Below are 21502 nucleotides of genomic sequence, written 5' to 3'. Positions count from 1 at the left end.
TTAGTAAATTTGATTAAAATCAGAAAGCTCGTTAATGTACATTTTAGAGCAACACTTTGAGACGAAAAGTTAAAACATCCATTAGATTCCAAGTTTTATTACAATTACCCATATTTCAAACTGTAAAAATAATCAAATACTTACAGATTTTTAGGGGCTTAAGCAGGCATTTGTAAACAACTTTGTGGTTTGACAGTTTGACAGTGAAGGCATGGTAGCAGAGCCATTCTGCTGCCTCAAAAGGGAACACGCCAGATGCACCTTTGTTACCTAAAGCAATCCCTAAAGACAGCACAGGAAAATAATGTCACTGAAAATGACGAGCATTAAGAAGCGTATCTGACCTCTCCTCTCTTTCTATAAAATCACTCCAAGATTTTTTACTAAAAATCTATGTAGTCAATGAAGTCTCCTATGTCAGCAGAGGAGTAAAAACTAAAACCTGAAACATTTTAGTATCTTCAGGAAATTGAGTTTAAGGAAAAAAAAAAAAAAAGGCACTGTGATTCCTATCATGCACTGCATATTTTTCATTCTTGATCTTTATCTCAAAATGATATGATCTGACTGCACATTCAAGATGGTTTATTTGTCTAAAAAAAAAAACCCCAAACATGCTACTTCATTGGCATTAACATACTATACCTGCATTTTTTGCTTTCAGGATAGCATAGCAGCATGATGCAGTCTCAGAGATGATCCTTAGGAAGAAATAAGGATTGTTTCTAACTTGCTGGTTGAATGGAAGTTGGAGAACACAGGCGTGGAACCTGTTCACAAAACCAGCCTATTTAATCACCAGTCATTTGCAATTTCAAATGAAACTATGATTACATACCTGAGGCACTATAGAGCATTTAAAAGCATCCGACAGTCTTTAGCTATATCAACACTGTTAGCATACAACACCTCTCCTATATATATAAATCCCTGGAGCGTCAGACATATGATGTTTGTTTGTAAATTCTGTGCTGAAAGATCTTGAAGCCATCTGCCTTGGTAATAGGATTCTCTTCTGAAGACAACGGCTGTCTTGCATGCAGGGAAAGTTAAACTACACATCCTCACCAATTCCATATCACAGACCATGCAGCCAGGGAATACCCACATGAGAGAGCGCAAGAGGAAGAAAAACCAAAACAAAACACAACCCTACAACAAATTCTGTTGTTCAGGAAAACAGACCTCCAAATGATGTAGCGTTCCACAGATCAGGATTCCCACTCTCTTGTCTATTTGGAAGCCAATTCTATGGAAATTACTTGTATTGCATGCTCCCTTACACCTCCTTTTGGACATATTTTAAAACTGCTGGCTTTTTTTTTTTTTTGCTTTTTTTTTTCTTTTATTTTTCTTCAGACTCTGGCTTTATAATCCTGCTTATGCTGAATATAGTCAGCAATTACAATGCTGATTTTTAATTACTCAACAATGTATATAATTGTTTATTAAATTAACCTGGCATAATCACTTCAAAAAATTCTGAAATTTTAAAATATTTGAAGGATAAACATAATTACCACACCGCATCACAGAGTGCTGACTGAATTAAACTGACATGCTGTTAGTAGGATGGACAGTTTTTTTTTAAAGATACTTTAACATAAAGACCTTTGTTAGAGTGTTACCATAAAAGCAAACAGAAGTAACTAAGTAATCATATCCAACACCAGAGAAAAAACGTAAGTCACTCACAACACAAAGTTTAAGAGTTTGACACATCAGTGCTGTATTAGACAAGTGCCGTTACGCTTCTTGGACACAAGAATGATACAGGGTGAATGTGGACCAAGATGAATTTAAAAACAGAACTAAAATGTCTGAAAAACAGAACTAAAATGTAAGAACTAACAAGCCTAGCAAAAGAGCAATACCTGATTTCTGTAAAGAGGAAAGCATCTCTTATACCTTTTTTGCATTAAAACAATAAACAAACAATTACTTGGTGCTGCCAATCATTCAAAGTTTTCGATGCACAGAGATTAGTATTTTCTCCGAACTTGCTTATCAGTTTTGATTTCTTTCCCTCTATCCTTATTTAAAACATTCACTTCCTCTGCTGGTCAAGAACAGCTCACAAAAACCAACAAGGTATTACCAGCTAAGGAGCAATTAAGTCATTATCAGCAGCTAAGAAACTACAATTAACTTGGTAGAATGAAACCTCGCTTAAGGCAAAGCTATACAGGTCAAAGTTCTATGTAATTTTAATAGATACAAAGTTCTAAATATAAACTGGTTAATGAGTGATAAGGCTTCTCGTCATTCTCCTGCAGCAAAACAGGAGGTCAGCTTTTCTTGAGGTCAGCTGTCAATATTCAGAGAAAATGAAAATCCATTTAGTGAAGTGTCACTTAAACACACACATCGATATAACCCTATATCCTGAATCTAACAATATTACACAAGAAAGTGTTGAAACAAGAATAATGTGACTTACTACTGAAATTTACCACTGCACGTTTTTATGGCACACTTTTTCCTAATCCGTAGCTCCTCCATGTGTCAAGAAAGAGTAATGTAATATTCAGATTTACTGCAGAACACAGTGACCTACCTGTAAGCCTGAAGTAGAAATATCTTGTAGATGTTAATGAAAACTGTTCTAAGGCTGTTGATCTAGAACAAAACAGAAACAGAGCTATAGGAATATGTTAGTGTCACGACAGGATTTGTTCAATTTCAACAGCATAAGATGATTTAGAGATCTAGAAGAAAAAAAAAAAAATTCGATGCTAAACTTCAAAGATTTCTATTATGTACCTAAGTAACAATATTGTGATGGTTCAGTTCTGGAAGGTGCTGAGACCCCACATTTTAGTTGATGTCGACATTTCTAATTTATGTGTACGATCTCGTAAAATCAACTCTTATGTTAGAACTCAAAGCAGTTTTAATGCTCTTTATCACTAATCTCAATATTTCCAAACATCCATTACCATATTCCCACCTGTAAATCAAGAAATAAACAATGGCATTTCAGTTTGAGGACTGTAATCAATTTGCATTTCATGTTTTTCCCAGCTGTTCTACTTGAATTGAAGGAAAGACTTGATCTGATAGAAGTACAGGTATAACTAGGGAAAAAAAAAAAAAAAGGTAGTTAAACAAACTCCATGGCCTAACAGACTAAATTTCTGTAAAGTAAGCCTCATTTAACTTCTCATGTTACAGAGATTCCCTGCTAATCAATGAGCCAGTAGCTAAAAGATGACTAGAACTAAATTCAATTTAGAAACAGACTGGACATTGTGGCATTAAGGATATTAGCTAAGGAATGACTTCAGTACCTCAGGGCTAAAAAAAACCAATCAATAATCTTAAACACAAACTGGATGTATTTCTAAAACACATTGTCTAGCCAGATCACTATTAATGACTCCAGTCACAACCAGGTTATACTATGTGATCCAGGCAACCGAGGAGCTTAGGCTGGAAGCCATCTCAGTTCACCCTGCCATTCCAGTTACTTAAGTCAAGTGAAGTTACTTAAAGCAAGGCGACCCTTGTAGCAAACACCCTCAGGATTCAGATTAGTGTCTCACAGACCAGTAGCACCAATGCCTTCATCAACAGAAACTGTTTCTTTTAGAAACACAGCCAATGAATAAATCTCTTTGGCTGTTGATTTTAGTCCTCTGCTGTTACAGAAAATCATGTCATATAAATTCATTTCCTAAACTGACCATGCTTTTCTGTTTTGGAAGACTACTGAAGAACTTCACCGCACTGGTGATGGAAAACCTCCTCCTAATTTCCCACTCAAATGTATGCATGGGCTGTTTATACTAAATATGGTCAAAATCACAGCAATATCATCCTTCAGTTTAAACAGTTCTTTCTTGTTGACCTGTAACAAATGTCTAATGCCATCTCTAGGAGTCCATGTAAAGGGTCTACAGAGCTTTTCAGTAGGGTACATTGTCCCGTTCTGAGTTCTATGCTGCCTCGGACTGCTTTGTGTACATAGCCAAGGCTGCTAGTTTAAAGAGAGGTTACTTCTCCCCTACACTACCATCTAAAGTGTACCAGAAGGAACATCTCTTATGTTGAAAGGATTACTAGTTCGTCTAGTCTATACAAAATTAATCCCAATCTGTAGTTCATGTAATACTTACTGCTTCTTCTAGGAAGGTACAAAAAAAAAATTCAGAACAATAAATGTAGTTACATGATATCAGGTACAATACAGTGCATAATGGTGAAAGAAGCTGAATGGAGGTGATTGAATAAACTTTCTCAGAACCATGTAGCCACCATACAGTATATGACTTCTGTGCCACATTCGATGGTGTTAACAGTATGTACAGTCCACCAGGATGGAATGAAGAAAATAGCAGGCTGCACAGCAGAATAAAATGTTCAAATTACGGTATAAGAAAGAGAATTGTAAAATCTATTTTGCAGTTAATTCAACGACACCATTCACAAGACACCCTTGTGCTTCTCATGCTGTGTACAATATACTGTAAAGCTGACACTGGAGTATACAACTCTATTTACCTGGAGTAATCGCAGTAAACCTCAAGTGTCTGTATATCTAATAATAAACCACACCACGGGATCAAACGACAATCTGGCAGCTGTTTAAATTTGGAACATCCTGGGATATCATCAACAGGAAAATTCACGACTGTCTTATTGGGGTTTATTAAAAAGCCATACTCAGGAATACCTGTTGCTAGAGTCCTAAAACAGATATAAACAGTTAGCCTAACTCTCCCCGCAAAAGCAAACAAAAAACCCCACCATGCTGCAAGACACATATGATCTTGCATAAAAGGACAGAAACCAAAGAATAATGGGAACCATGGCCAACTCTTTAGGTTAAGGAACACAGCTAGAAATAAACAAAACTAAGATATTCAAGGTAAATAAATACATAACATAAATAAATCAGCTTAAGGACATGAGGATAATGGAGAAAAACTTTACGAATTAATGCAAATTAAGAACTTAAGCCATGAAACATTTAAGACAAGCTGCATAAACCACACTCACAGAAACCATTGAGATCAAAATCACTGGAAAAAGACAGATGAAGTTATGGGTTTTGATAGGTAATGAAAACAAGGAGAATCCACAGAACAGGAACCTCATTTATCTGATGAAAAGCTTTGAACTTTGTCCACAAAGTTTTCCCTAAGGACATTTTCATTGCCAGAATGCCTGCTGATTACCTACTACACATTGGAACAGCAGTGTCATCTCATGGACAAGTAACAGTTTGTCTTACTTGGCGATATATTTATGTGCAGGCTTCATTCTTTTAAAGAGTGAGAGGAAGAGGTAGGCTCTTCTTGTTGGGGAGTAACAGTCATAATGCTGTCTCCTTGAAATTAATTTCTTGAGTCCCCCAGTTCTAATACTACATTAGAAAAAACTGTTACAACTCCATTTGTGGCAGAGATTTCATAGGATCTGTAAGCAGTTCTGGAAAACTTGCACAGAAGAGGCTATTTGTCTACAGAAAATCAACACAGCTGGTGTAGAAGCTGATATAGAACAAAGACGCTGATAACTTCAAAGGGCAAGTAGGACAATACCTGCAATGCCACTGCAAGTGACATTATGCTGAAAAGATGTTATAGAGATTAATAGCTTGAGGCATCCCCAGCCTCTTAGTTTGACTTATCATTTCCAGAACTGTAAATCTGCACATCCCTAGAAACTTCTTTCTGTTCTGATAAGGAAACGAGGACAAATGAAGTCTTCAAAGTACACTATGCACTATTTAGTACAATTTATACTTCAAACTGTACTTAATTGATTTCCCCATCACCTTTCAGCCTCACAACAGAGCTGCATCTTTCTGACTATTGAAAAGCACGATGCAACTGACTGCACTGTAGACACTAAGCTTTTCTTCAAGACCTCTCCTTTGGATCCTTAAAACTAGCTTTGGCATCAGCAGAACTCTTCTTGGATACCGACTGTACATTCATATCCACGGTAACCAGGAACCTCTTTTGGGGCCCAGTTTTTAAAAAAAGGTAATTCTGAAGCACTCTAAAGAATTACTGTTTAAAAACTTCTGTGTGAGCTGCATGCTGCCATGCTATCAGTATCTTCAAATACTCACCCCAGAATATTAATCACCAGAAAATTCTTAGCAATATTGGATCAGAGAAAAGCTGCATTCTTTCCCCAGGAATAGAAGGTAGGAGCACGCCTGCCCGATAAAAACATTTTAAGAATGTAACGAAGACATCGTAAAACTTTGAAGGAAAACGGTCTTAAAAGACAACTGTCAGCTTCTTTGGTTAGTCTGCCCTACTAATTGCTGCTAGAAGCTCCATCAAGGTCAGTAGCTAGGTCCCTAATTTAAACTTCAGCAGGAATCCCCCACCATCTGAGCTGCAACAGATTGTTAGTTGGCCATCAAGAATGTAACTATTAGGATTCTTCCCAGGCTCAGGCTACCAGCAAGGACTCCAAAACAGCCCTTGATTATTAACCCATAAAACAAATATACCTATATGTACAAGCATGTATAAAAATGAAAAAGAATGACCTAAAAGGTGTTAAAGCTTATTACTTTGAAGACTGTGTCTTTAATAGCATACCTTAGAAAAGTTCTTGCCTGCATTAAATGTGGCGTAACCAGCAAAAAGTCGTCAATGAGACGTATTAGGACTCTGTAATCAAGAAGAAACTGATGTTAGATTTTTTTTATATGTAATCCTTTCAAATTTTTGTCATACTCTTCAGAGCAACAACGTGGCCATTTTAATTCACAAGAAGGTAGAGGCCAATATGATCTCCAAATCGAGTCTCATGAAGAAATTCTCAGTTCTGCTTCTTTCCTAAAAATAAATGAAAAAAAATATAAAAATAAGAAAGCAAAGGAGCTGGCTACATGAAACATGACAGGAATTTATAGCACACAAGCTACTCCATAGTAGCTTCTTGGATGCAGGGTTTTACACTTTTCCAAGGCAGAATTTGCGGTATCTTAATCCGCAAGACAGGGAAAGGAGATGTAATACCAGGTACACAAGCAGACACCAGATTCCTGATCTGCTCTAACTCTGTATCTTTGTTTACTATGTAATAACTTGTTTGTGAAGCTATAATTTAAATGTAAAACAGACTACCATCTACCACCGTAAGGGCTAGAATTTTCTTTTTCAACAGAATTCAGGCCCCAAGCATGCCTATATTTTTCTGATAAATCCTGCCTAGTAGATCATAGAGAGGAAGCTCTGGAGATGATCTTGTCCAGTCTTCTCTTCAAAGCAGGAGTATTGCCACCACTATGATCAGATGAGCTGCACCTTGCCTAGCCGAGCCAACAGCCAGGTTATTTTTTTGACTTAAAGGCCAAATGAAACTATCAAAATCATTCAACAGACACCTAAGTAGCATTCTAAAGTCTGCTCTATAGAAAAACAGCTGCTACATTAGAGAGTGCATTCTTCTGAATCAGTTTCATGACTTCAGTATGTATAAGCAACAACCTTTGAAAGCAAAAGATAGCTGTTTAGACTCATACCATCACAGCATTCTAAAGTCTATGAGAAGAACTCTACTACTTGTGTAGGGAAATGTTTAAAATTTTGAGACTTTCCATTACCCAGTGAGCCTCCCAAGAAGAGACATCAGACAGGTGCACTTATCTGGAGTACTCCTACACACTTCTTAGTTTCTTTTTTCTTTCTTAGGACAGAATTCACAGCAATGGAGGGAGATGTGTGAACACAGACAAGCTTCAGGGTCCAGCTCATGCCTAAATCTGGGATTCAGCTGGGGATCAGTTCATATGGAGGTAAAAGGGATCCCAAAGTTTTTACAGCTAATAAAGAGGTAGAGCTTTTATCAGGCCAGCTTTCTGTTAAGCTCCTAAGAAGCAAGCACAAGCAGGGCACAAAGACTTAGAAGAAGTACCAAGAGCCACACAGGGCTTCAAACAAGAACCAACATGCCTTGTAAAAAATCTGCAATAAAGCTGCGACCTTGATAAAATGTTAAGATTTACAGGTGGTGAATTGGAAAGCCCTCAGGCAGAAGACCGGAGTATCAGAAAGCCTATAATGAACATCCCATCTTGTTTGAGGACAAAAGACCACAGATGTTGTGGGAATGAGTGTGGGAGAACCATAAACTTCCTACATGTACAAGAAGAGCTTGTCAGACTCTTTACAGCATCCCTAAATACTGTGCTCTTTATAAGAACGAGTCTCCTACCCACAGATCTGGGAAAGCTTCTTTTCAGCACTTTTTTTCCCAATCTTATGACAAACAGGGAAATTCCCCCAGAAAACAACCACAGTGACACTGTAGCTGCAGAGATATTTGCGTGCACCACATTCCTAATGGAGAACTGGAAATCCTTGAAATTCAAAATTAAACTTCAGAGAAAATCTTTCACACATATACTAAATATTATGCATTACTGTAACAGCACAGAACAAAGCATCCCTACCCATCCTGCTGTACTCCACAGAGCAATTTGTTTTCCATGTCTCCATAGCATAAGCTGCAAAGTAAGGTCGACAAAATGGAACCCTGTGGAATTCCACAGCACTGTAAGTAGTACCTAGTAAAGAATAAAAGAAAAAAAAAATTAAAAAAATCAAAACGTGCAACAAGAAGATTGCAATAGTCATTAAACATTTACTTATTTTTTTCAAGTATAACATATATGTTTCAGTAAGAAATATGCTACATGCTTGCTAGTTAGCCTTACTTAAATTTGTTTGTTCTTTTCTCTAAGAATCTACATATGGCTCCGGAAGTTTTAAGTTAAACAGTGAAAAAAACCACTAATACACATATTCCTTTCTTATTAACAAACTCCAGTAGATAACTGTCATTAAATGAGAGAAATTTTATAACTGATCTCAAACCACAATGCCTCCTTCCTCCTTCAGCTGCAGAGCCACCCTTCATTTAAGCTTTGTAATTCTTTATGTTGTATCTTCAAAACAAGTGTTCTTGTACAAGAAAGCAAGTGCAGTGGACGAATCTTTCAAACTATAATTTATTTATTTTTAATTATTATCCAAACAGCTCCTAGCAAGTGCCCACTAAAAATCCACAGGCTGAAGCTCATACTGTACATCTACATCAGGAATTAAAATCAGGTGGATTTTGAGATGGAACACTTCCAACTTTTCTCAGAAACAGCAGACATCCACATTAAATTCAAATATAAATATTCACCACTATAAAATCTTGCTAAGTTTTCTGAAAAAAAGCTCTTTCAGCAGCACAAGTCAGAGTAAAAATCATAGAATCATAGAATCGTCAAGGTTGGAAAAGACCCTTAAGATCAAGTCCAACCGTTAACCTAACACTGCCAAGTCCATCTATACCGTGTCCTCGAGCATCACATCTACCCGTTCTTTAAATACCTCCAGGGACGGAGACTCAACCACTTCCCTGGGCAGCCTGTTCCAATGCCTGACTACCCTTTCGGTGAAGAAGTTTTTCCTAATGTCTAACCCAAACCTCCCCTGGCGCAGCTTGAGGCCGTTTCCTCTCGTCCTATCACTCGTTACCAGGGAGAAGAGACCGACCCTCACCTCGCTACAACCTCCTTTCAGGTAGTTGTAGAGAGCAATAAGGTCTCCCAATGTTTAACTATGAAATAATTTAAATCAATAATTTAAATTGAGGGTTTTTTTCTTTGTTTATACTTGCACAGCATGATCTGGCCAAGGAAAATATTGTCTTGGCATTTTGTTTTTGTTTTGTTTTCCCCAAAAATAAATATTACTTTAATTTTAGGGAAATTTCTGATGGCTTAGCCCAATAGAACATGTGATCTGGTTTTATACATCCCAGCTATACTGTAAATCACGTTTATTTCCTCATTTAACTGCTCAGGCATGAAGCTATCTTACTTCTAATTAGGAAAAACCACCACATCCTGCAAAATGCTAGCCCTTATTATTTGTAATTATACTCAACCTTCCCCCTCCACCCCCCGCTTGAAAAGTCCACTGGAGTTGCCAGTTGTCATTTTGAAAAGGAGTAAATCTTGATTTGTTTCTCATGGCTTCAAAGAATTCATACAGACATAGCCAGGGGGACGTTCATTAATACTTCCCCTACCTTGTTACTTGTGTAAAGCCAGTATCACCACACATAGTAACAGTAATGTATCACATCAAGATATGCTACCGAAGACAGAGTTCCCCATTACCTTGTGGATTTTTCTATGCTGGCAGCAACAGAATGAGTATGCCTCACAAAACCCAAGGGAATTATTTTCTCAACACTCCTTTGAAGTAGTGAGATATTACATTACAATGTCCGATTTACCATTATTACATGAATGGCTTAGTGGAACTGAAGAGAATGAAATTATGCAACTGGACACTGGAGCCATATACTACATTCTAGCAGTGATCTTAGCTATGTTTTGAGTCATCTGCAAATTTTTATAGCAGTAATTTTACATTTTTCCAGACTTCTGATAAATGTATCAAGTGTTATTAAAAGATTCCTTCTAGGTCCCCAGCTCGACAATCACCATTTTTCTCAAAACATCAAGTGAATGTTGACTAACTGTGATGGCTTTTTGAGAACCATCAGTTAAGGAGTGTTCATTTACTAAACTTATTTGCAGTTTTGTTTTTGGTTTTGTTTGTTTTTTGTTTTTTTTTAAACAAATGAGAACGAGCTAATTAAAAACGGCAAATCCATTCCAGGACAAAAGTATTTAAATTCAGTCAGAGCTTAGCTGAAACAATAAGTGTGAAGCTGGCTTTGTCAGTGTATGCTTTCTTTAAAACTATTAAACTTCTATTAAACATACTGATGTCAGTTAGTCCTTATTAACAGCATGCCACGTCAGCATTCTCATGATCCTGCCAAAGGGAGTGTAAGCATCAATGCTAGAAAAACCTATAAATGCTCTTCTATTTGCCTCCTTGAAAGCTTTTCTCCCCCTTCCTCAATCCTGTGAGATTAAGTATTCTAAAATAAAGGTATTTTTTCAAGAGCAAGAAGCTATTCATTCTAATATACCTCACTCTGAATTTACAAATAAAGATCATGTAAGTACTTGCTTTCTAGACATGGTACACATTTGCCACCTAGAGGCAAAACATAAATACCAGATCAGTATCTCTAGCAACACAAGGAGAAATCTGCATTACTACCCTCTATAACATCCGATTCCTAATTTTGGAGATGCCAATAATTTTACTTTCTATTGTTATTGCCTTTTATTTTTATTGTAACTTGCCAAATAGCAAGGCCATGCAGAAAAGGTTTAATCTGGCACTACAGGGAAATGACTAACAGGGCTTTTGCATGATTGCTTGGGTGTTACCTTGCTTTTGTTCACCACTATGGATCCCAACATTTTAAAAGTATTTTTCTTTTGAACTACATCTGCAGTTTTAAATGAAGAAGGTTACATATTGATAGAATAATGCATTCTGTGTATAGTTAACATCATCCAGGTGGGAAAGAGAAATATTATTCAAATATAAATTTGATTCCAAACTCTTTATGCTTTTACAGAGCTTAAACTGGCAAACAGATTTCAAATTAACATGAAATAAAAATCTTTAAAAGACTGCTATCAAAAATCCCAAGCCAATTAAAAGTATCCCGCTTAACAGAAGAAAACAATCAACCAAAAAAAACCAAACACACTATACAAAGAAAAACTAACTTCTTTTTTACCTGCTCCCAATCTCCAGGATGTTGTTATGTATCATTTGAAGAAAAAAAGTAAACAGGCTGGAACTTGTCTCATTAAAAGTTAAGCTCTAGAAATGGAATAAAACAAAACAAGATTTGTACTTTAGAAATGTACTGAAACTAAAAATACAGTATAAATTTACAAGATACACAGAAACCTTTATAAAAAGTTAGACTATAGTCGTTCAAACCCCTAAGGTAAGAAAAAAACACCTAAAACCAAGATCTGAATATACACACTAAGAAGCTGCCCATATCCAACAAGTAGGAGAAAAGCAGTTTTGATTAGTGTTATATGGGAAAACAGTCAAATATAACATCTAAAACACTTTAAGTGCTGGTGTATTATATTGGATTATTACAATGTATGAGACCTCACTCTTTCTGTCACGCTCCTTGCACAGAAGGAAGTCTTGAGAACAAACATTTGGAATTAGTACAGTTCTCAGCTGCACAAGAATTAAAACAACAGAAGCATGCTTGCTTCTTGTAACAAAGCGTCAGTTGGTGTAAATTTAAAATATGTATCATTTTTAACTGTACTTTAATCCACTGAAAGCAAGAAATCTTTTAAAACAAAAAATACAAGAGTTAATCTTGGTTTGTGCTGCATTTTAACTCTTCTAAAGAAGAGTTCATTCTTATCAACCTTGGCAAGTAACCATTAAAATAAGCCTTTTTTTTTTTGTCATTTTTCTATTCTGTGCAGTTTGCTATTCAAGATGCCACATCTATTTCCTTAGCTACTTAGCTTAGAATACATTTTGCTCATTCTTACTTCTGTACATTTTGGAGATAGCAAGTGTTGAAGCCCTTCTTTACTAGATAGTCAACTTCTCACTTGAGAACTGTTGCAACAAACAATGGAATTAGGAAAGGAAAAAGAAAACAATGGTTAAAGTGAAAGTTTGAGACAATAATGAGAAAATCTGGGAAAAGTCTAGAAGGACATTTTGTCAGATTTTTTGCCTGGTGCACTCCTTCCACTGAACACTGAGAGCCTGTTACAAACATCGAAGAAGAGATATCAGAAGTCTTTCTACGGAAGATGCTGGTTAACTAGAAGAGAGGTGGTGTCACCACATAATATGTACCTTCAATTAAAAAAAACAATCTTCCTCCAATTCTTCTGTAGCTTTCTTTTTCAGTTGAAAAGAAGCCTCCTAATATTTACCTGTTCAACTATTATTGCATTTTGCAATGAGGCATTCTCCTGAAGCTGGGACACAAACTGCTTCATGTCTGGCATAAAATCCTTGAAAGTAGAAACCTGTATATTGAGTGTAAAGAAATAAATGACAAAAGCAGTAGAAAATTCAGTACCAGATTCTTTTATTTAGTGAAGGTCAAAGGGCCAGCCTTATTGCATTATTTTAATCCAACAATTCTGCTATTGTTAAAATGAAATATCTCCCTCACATATCTCTATTTCCACAACACATTTATCTTCCTTCTTACTAATGTTGAGTACAAAGTGTAAAAAGTAAAGAGTAAAAAGCAGCTTTGCTACCTCTGGAAAATATCCAACACTATTAAAAAAGGGTTTATGAAGTAACTGTCTAATTCAAATTATGACAAAAAAAAAAAAAAAAAGAACCTATAAACAAGAATATTCCTTGGACCAAACTATATCTACAGCAGCGAACAGAAGAAATCAGCAAGTCATACATGTCTCCTATAGAACCTCCTGGCTTTTCCACTTGTGGTAACCATAATCACTGCATAGCGCCGTATGCAGTAGACAGTTCTTTTCTCAGGGTTTAAGATCCGTGAAATCACTTCCACGAGTTTATTGTGAGGAATGGTATCATAAGCCCTGGACACATCAGCCTGAAATAGAAGAAATATCTTCCATTATGTATACATCAGTATCACTGTAAACACTGTGCTAGTATGAAAAAAAATATTGTTGTAGTATGTAAACAAGGCTGAAGGATAAATCACATAGGAGTGAAATTATTGCATCATTCAGTCCAAATTTGTGACAAAAAAAACCTCATTGCTTGTCTGCAAAACCTTTCCTCACTCATCAATGAATTTTCCCTTACAAGAGATAAGCAAACCATCAGTTTTAGCACAATTCTTGTTATAAACAGAAGATGATACCATATGCAACCCTAAATCTAACACTGAACATTCAATCATTTAAATAAAGTTTATTGATGATATTTTTCTATGTTTAAATATTTTAAGAAACCTTCCTCTCCATATGATCATGAAGGTGACATGTTAGGCTTTTGTAAAGCTGCAGACTCACATGTTTTACCTTTCCTAAACCTCATACTGCAACCTTACCTCTGCTTTTACTTGTTGTAGTCAAAATTCAAAACCTTCTGAAGAAGCAACAACCTTAGGAGAACTATGTCAATGACATGATTCTTTGGCTTGAAAGGCAATGAGACAATCACTGAAAGTAATTTCAGGACAGGACGACAACTGACATATGACAGCACAGGAGAGGAGCCCCACTATTATATGTGTAAATCTGTGTAATTTACATACATCTGTATAAATCACCCCAATTCAAAGCTATGAATTGAGCTCAAACACAAAAGGTTGCCTGCTAGACATAACTGAAAAACAGAACTATTAAGAAGGAACTCCTTCAAATAGTAGGATATGACAAGCACTCGTTTTTTTCAAATGAGAGAAGAAACTTGTTGGAGAGACACTAGAGTTCAAGTGTTCATTTTCAACAGAAACTAATGATACTGAGATAGATACAAGAGACCTGTTTTTAAAAAGACGGTGAATTTATCCAAATGCACATAGCAAGTTTTTCATGGTTTTCTTTGAGAAGATGGCCCTAAAAGCATACCTGAGTTTGTATCTTTGTCCCATTTTTATACCCAAGTAAATGTAACTGCAAAATTCCAGTGCATGTGCAGAAGCAAAAGCTGCTACATGATAGAAAGATGGACAGAAAAATATCCAAGGAAAGGAAACATTACTGCAGGGACAGCCCCCCTCAAAAGCCAACCAATCCCCCACCCCAAAAAAACAACCAGAGTCTGTGTTAGGTATGCACAAAAGTTTATTTTGAAAAAGATGTAATTATGCACTCAGATCACAGCTACTACAGCTACAGAAGTATCTGCACAAGCAGACTTTGAAAAGTTAGTTTGAATATGTAATTAAAAAGACATACCTTTACATAGTAGAAATGAGGAATTTCACCATCTGATTCAAGAACCTTTGTAACAAACTTCTTCCATATCTTGTAGATATCATCTTTCCCAAACACTGAAGAGCCGATAAAACTGGTGTTTATAGTCCGTTCATAATTTAATACACTAAACAGATTTTTTAGTCGACTGTTGTAGTGATGCATCTAAAGAGACCAAAGAGAATCATCTTAACATATGTTGAAACATATTAAATTCTGTGCAATACACAGATTTCACATTTAGATGAAACGTGAGATGCAATTTATATATTTACTATATTATTTTGGTCAACTGCAGTTTTCAGAAAGCCTAAATATAGCTGCAGTAACTACTGGGAAGTGACAGAACAGCCTCAAAGATTTTTTTTTTTAGTACATTTAAATCCTATGGAAAATGTACTTGACTCCTAGAAATCAAAGTGTAATAGTTAAGGAGATAAATAGATGGACTCCAGCAAATAAAACCGCCACCAATTAGAAGGTAACTTCTTAAATATCATTCATTCTCCCTGCTGGAAATCATCACCACAACAAGAACAGCAAAAAGAAGACGTGCCTCGAGACTTTAGGCTAACTCCAGCTGCACTATCAGTTGAGCCGCTGGAAGTACTTTATGCAAGTACGTTAGTAAAGATTTAACTCTCGGCTATGGGAACAGTAAAGTACAACAGAGTGGCAGTGAAGCTGTGCGGGCTGATTAGCTCTGTAAACACCTTACGGAAAAAAATATTGACAGACCTGGCAACAAAAGAATGTTGAAAGGGCAAACCATACTACTGAAGAAAATAAACAAACTGCACACATAGCATACTTACAAATCAATTTAGAACTTCAGAGAAAACCTTAAAAATGTATGCAGAGAACATAAAAGGGTTCTTACTCTCAATGGTAGTATTGTGATCATGATATGGATACACTGAAACTGCTAATTATGGAAGCACTCCAATTCATCTGAAAACATTTATTTTTGCACTGAAAAAATCAATTACAGGTGTCAGTGAAAAGCTGGCAAAACTAAAGCACACCAAAAGCGTTTACTATACCAGTGCCACTGCCTCCAAAACAATTTGATCCAACTTCACTGTAATTATGTTCATTCATTGGCAGATCTTGTAAAATGTTTTTGACCAGTTTATAAAACAAAGATTTCTAAAAATTAAGATGCTTTCCTGAATTATTGCAGTGGTATCTTTTCTGTTGCAGGCCAAGTTCCTAAGAAAAACAGTCAAAAGGGTAGAGATGTAGCTCAAAGGTAAACAGAAGCAGCAAGATCATCAGTAGAAAAGTTCCTCCTTTCCTTCTTAATGAGCATATCCCAAGATGGTTGCTTTTTCACAAAAAGCACACCTTCACCTTTTCACAAAGCTGATGGCCATCTGGGTGTCAGCAGGTGAGTCAATAAAAGAAAATCAAGACTGCCTTCAAACCCAGTTTGAACTAGATCCGAGAGACCTGAAGTTGCAGTAGTCACAGTAGCTCCTCATTTTCATGTTAGAGGGAATTCCCTCGTGCCTCTTAATTCCCCAGAACTGGTTTAATCGACAGAGCTGTTAACATTTTTGCAAAACCTAAAGATCTGCTGGAATCTCTGCAGAATGCAGTAGAAGACCATAAGCTCTCAGACAGATCTTTTAGAACCCTGCTGCCTCCCAGTGCTTTGAGCTTCCCATTAAAAATAAAAAAAAAAAAAAAAAAATTGGTTCAAATGAAAAAGGAAGAAGGACGTAAAGCAAATATGTAAAACTTTTGAAACAAAATCTACACTGATTTGAGGATAAATTCACAGAACTGGACTCATTCCACAATGTATTTTGCAGCAAAGTTTGAGAGTTGCCCAAGAATCAGAAGTTGGTTTGCTGGATATTTGGGAGATTATCTCTGGCAATTCATCTGGATACATTCCAGTGTTGAGCTACAGAAGCTGGCCAAGACTACCTCTACAATTCCAAACTGGCTTCCAAATCCCAAAACTTGGAATATTGTCAGACAGAAAGAACTGGAAGATCGTCTTGCTTCTACAACTTAAATGCCAGGAGGAAAGCAGAGAGCAGAGACAAGCTGCATATGGTACAGGATGAAAAACTTGAACAGAGTGCAGGATAAAAGGCCATGACAGAAATAAACTGAGTAGCCATGCAAGTTTTGGGAAGGGAAGGAAAAAAAAAAAAAAAAGGAAAAAAAGACTACATCACTTCCATTAGGTTGGAAGCCCTGAATTTATGAGTAAGATGATCATTTTGCACTAGACACTTTCCTCTGTCTCAGTCTATTATCTGAGAAGAGAGGTAACACTACCACCACCTTCTCTTCCATGAATTTATGAAAATCATTAGCTATGCTTTGTGATTAGTTTGGACAGGTGAGGTCTAACAGCTGAAGACCTTAGTGTCCTCAGTTATTTGTCAGCACTCTCCAACAGAAGTCTATTGCTCCCACTTTTCACTAGATACAGATACTCCTTCTCAGCTCCAGGGCAGCCAGGTTAGCTCAAATCACTTGACCAGCTACCATGGCTGACTTTGAACCTTCACCTTCTTCAGAATATTCATGTCATCCTTTGTGCCAGATCCGTTACAGGAGCAACAGCACCTTTAAAGCACCGCAGCTATTTCCAAATTAACTGTGTGCATACTCTCAAATCTGACAGTCTGATTGCCACAGAAAGTCTATGAAGAAATAACATTTCAGACCAGCTTTTGGTTGATGCCCTGTAAATCTGGTCTGGGATCACATACTGAAGTGTAGGTACTAAGAAGCCATTGACCTCTCAGCCATTTGGGGAACATTTAATCTTGTGCAGTAAATGGTCCGGACTCAGCCTTAAGAAAAAACAATGCAGTCATGCAGGACAGTGAAACTGTGTTCCTGCTATGTCTTGTGGCTAACTGGCCTGTTAAATAGATTATTCTGTGCACTGTGTGTTCTGTCTCTGTTCCCACACTGCAGTAATTTCCAGCTTCGTTCCTGTCTCCCTACTATGCTTGATCCAGCTTCCTCGCCCTTTTTAGACCTTCTTCTGTAACACACCCAATTCACCACTGTTCAGCCCGCTGGGTTGACCTGGCACCACAGCCAACTAGACGATCAACATGCACAATCAGTATTCGGGTAAACCCCAACAGGCCAGACTGATCTATTCCTCACCCTCTGGTGTGCCAAACAAATACGACACATTAGTTCAGAATGCTGAGTATCTTTTGAGATTTCCGTCCTTCTATTCCCATAGATGACCAATGCCTATCACAACCAGACACAGTTAGCAAGCTTGAGGCAAAGGGGTGGAAAGAGAAAAGAAAGAAAACGTGATTACCTGACAGGCCATGCCATTCTGTTAAGACTCTTTTCCTTAAGACAGGCTTGCAAACAGAAGCACATGATTCTGGAATTGGAGGCTAATGGTAATTAAGCACTGGGAAGGGAGAAGCTAAGTTGGAACAGGAAGACTCATTCAGTCATTCTGATTTGAATGTTCCAGTTCCCCATGTTAAATCTAGTTTCATGTAACATAAAAAACCTCACTCACTTTATTAGCTGCCTACATCAAACCCACATAAAACAATACAGAAAATAAAAACCTTTTTTTCTCTGCTTTCCCTGCTGAATGCTTGTGCTTCAACAACACCGCTAACTTTTACTATGGGTCTTAACCCATTCGCTTTGGGAATAAACCGGAGCTTTGATGCCATAGGAACATATTTTTTTTGACGGACAGCTTCAATCTCCTCTGAAGATAAAGCACGTAGATGTACTTTGGCAAAATGGTTTCTAAAACACAAACGCACATTTAGTGTAAGCAATAGGAAAGGCAGTAAGTTAAAACATTTAATCTCTTTATGGTAAATGAAACTAAATATTTTGCTAAGAAGATAATTACAAATACTAACCTCTGCAGAAAGTGACATGGAAATCTGAATTTCAGAACAATTTTACAGTATCTTAATGACAATGTAATACAATAATAAGAGAGTACGCATTTCTGCTTGATGCAAATCAAGATAATAAAAAAAATCATAATTAACACAAATGAAAATTTAAGCATAGATAAGCCAAGTACACTTGAACATTATGAAATATTTTTTATGCAAGACAACAGGAAGTTGGATATTTCTCATGGTTTCAGAAGCTTGAAAGACATTAACAAAGTTGAATAGAACCTTCTGAAAACTATGTTAAGAAAGATACAGGAAAGGACTTACACGTTGTAATGCACTGTGCTACTCCCAACATTTAGAGGGCCTACTACTTATTAAAAGTTATAGTGAACCGAGATACTAGGATACATATACAACATAAGGGCATTTAGGTATACAGTAACACAATTCAAAAGAACCTATTCCAACAAGCCCTACAGCCTAGTGGTTAGGTTACTCCCCTGGGAAGTGAAGCGAGACCATTCAAATCCCTGCAGAAGGGGAATGCAAATATAAATTTGCGTGCAGATTCTTCTCATCGCATGTCAACCAACAGGCTGGTTTAGCAAAAGGAGACCACACTATCATAAAAGGCAGTGGATGACGGTTGGTGGAAACCTAGTTAAGCATGCTCTAGGAGACACCTGGGAAGCCAAGCATGCAGGTAAGAGAGGCACACAAATACTTGCAACTGCCATACAAGCTAACGATCCAGCTGCTTGGGACTGTCAGCATCAGAATGATACAGTGCACGACACCTAGAAGGTATAGAGGCATCCAGGGCTGGCAAGTTGAGCTGTTACTGAACAAGTGTTTTGAGGATTTATATTCAAACTTTGAAATTAAATTCCTGGTACAGATGTAGCCCAAAGTAAAGCAGAATGGACAGGAGATCACTTTTTCACAGCTAGAGATCACTATTATTTATTGTGACTTAAATTCCTTCCTGAACCCGTAAAACTTCATCATGTACTATAGTAATAGCTAGATCACTAAGATAAAACAAGAACTCCAGTTCAACAGAAAAAACCAAATGATCAAATCTCCATCACTTTGCAGTTCACATGTAAGACTGAAGGGAAAAAAAAAAAAAAAAAAAACACAAACAAAACCAAAACCCACTATATAAAAAAGTATTACTTCCTCTGAAAGTGAAGACATAGCCCAATTATTGGCAGATCTTCATCATTACTACCTCTGGCCAGCTGTAGAATTGGATGTCATTTTGCCTGCAGCAACATGCATTGCTTATTTCATGGCATTTATAGCAGCACTAATGATTTTGAACATGCACTAATCTAGTGGCCACTGAACCATCCTACTCTCATTTGTACACTCATGGTGCTGTTACGCACTGGAACTTGGAGAAAGTGGAGTGGTTGGTCCTGCTGTCTTTTGACACCTCACCACAATCTGATGGGGGAGATTCAGAACTTCTGCAGCGTTTTCAATCCTCAGCAGCCACTGTGTGTGGCAAGGGCAGGGAGGGCATGGTCCTTAGGAAAACAGGTGCTGTCACCACAACATTTGGTACATTATTTTTAAAACATAACTTTGCATTCTGTGAGCCGTGTAACTTGAAGCAACTGTATCATGAAATACTGAATTTTTCTTAACAAGTACTGTTTTTAATTTGGGGCATTTGGTATAGCTTCAAAAATTAAGAGAAAGTTGCCTGTGTGCAAAACAGCCAGCACACTCTCACCTCCACACATACAGCAAGACAAACAGAGATTCAGGTCCCCTCTCAGAACCATGGTCTCTATCCTTGAGTGGGATTCTGCACAGGAAGATCTCCTCATACGGACAGTCCTTAAGGATGGGCATTTACTCCCCAATGGCAATGCAGTGCAAAGGCAAGCTCATGAGTAGAGTCCAGGTCCATTCAGTCCAGCCTGTTTCATCCATTCTCTTCCTCCCAAAGGAGGATGCAAAAGAACTGGAAAGGCATCAGTGACTACACTCAGCTGTGAACGCCTTCCTGCAAGCCAGCTCAGAGCAATCTCCATGAGCAGCTCCAGTGGAGGGGAGAAGAACCAGGACAACCACAGAACAGCCACTAGGGCAACAACTGAGGCCACCAGATACTCTTCCTCCAGGGAAGATGGAAGCAGCTCAACAGCCTTTGTCACCAATTCACCAACAGTGCCTGAAAATGCTGGCTGGTTAAGAGAAGATGGTGCCTGGAGAGCCTCAAAATGGCCAAGGCAGCTCTAAACAGCTGTTTCCCAATATCTCTAAACCCCAATTTCTCTCCTCCCTCGTGAAGTAGGTAGCTTGCCACTTGTATGAATGCAGTAAGATGGATTAGTAGGAGACCTCATGTTACACTGCACACTCAAAAAAGCAGTGCTGAAAGCCCTAGCCTTGTGAGTGAAGCTTAAGCGCAGCTGCTGGGATCAGACTAAAAGTCCATACAGCTATGTATCCTGTAGCCAACAGCAAACACCCTGTTCTTACAGCACGCCCTTGGCAAGCACGCAGCAGTACTTCCTTGGGATGCTTCCCCAGCTTCCAGTAATCTGCAGTTCAGGTAGCAAAGGTGAGAAGGGACTTCCTGCATGGTGGAGAAATACGTGGGGAGGAAATCAGAAAAAACAGGATCAGCCCAGATTAGGGTCTTTTCAGTCCAGAGCACCTTGTCCTTTGTCCTGGTTTCGGCTGGGATAGAGATAATTTTCCTCCCAGTAGCGGGTACAGTGCTGTGTTTTGGATTTAGGATGGGGATAATGTTGATAACACACTGATGTTTTAGTTGTTGCTG

General features: G+C 37.6%; 1 protein-coding gene across 2 annotated transcripts in view; it reads right to left on the bottom strand.

Moving 5' to 3' along the window:
* Positions 1-21502, bottom strand: part of TERT (telomerase reverse transcriptase) — a 39675-nt gene that overhangs the window by 10079 nt on the left and 8094 nt on the right. Inside the window, exons 4-15 of one of the 2 annotated variants that reach the window (XM_087759013.1) lie at positions 18403-18592; positions 14810-14992; positions 13330-13491; positions 12836-12931; positions 11644-11729; positions 8426-8539; positions 6567-6638; positions 4504-4689; positions 2951-3077; positions 2558-2619; positions 646-770; positions 145-282 (exon numbers count right to left, since the gene is read on the bottom strand). In XM_087759013.1, coding sequence (XP_087615139.1) covers positions 145-282; positions 646-770; positions 2558-2619; positions 2951-3077; positions 4504-4689; positions 6567-6638; positions 8426-8539; positions 11644-11729; positions 12836-12931; positions 13330-13491; positions 14810-14992; positions 18403-18592 — 1541 coding nt within the window. Of the gene's footprint in view, positions 1-144; positions 283-645; positions 771-2557; positions 2620-2950; positions 3078-4503; positions 4690-6566; positions 6639-8425; positions 8540-11643; positions 11730-12835; positions 12932-13329; positions 13492-14809; positions 14993-18402; positions 18593-21502 lie in introns of those variants that run through there. The other variant, XR_015705097.1, reaches the window with a different exon arrangement.

Source organism: Nipponia nippon, unplaced genomic scaffold (genome assembly GCF_047370975.1).
Source record: "Nipponia nippon isolate SJK-2023a ecotype South Korea unplaced genomic scaffold, ASM4737097v1 scaffold_1, whole genome shotgun sequence".
Lineage (NCBI taxonomy): Eukaryota > Metazoa > Chordata > Aves > Pelecaniformes > Threskiornithidae > Nipponia > Nipponia nippon.
The sequence above is the reverse complement of the archived record's forward strand: the minus strand, read 5'-3'. Positions and strand labels throughout refer to the sequence as shown.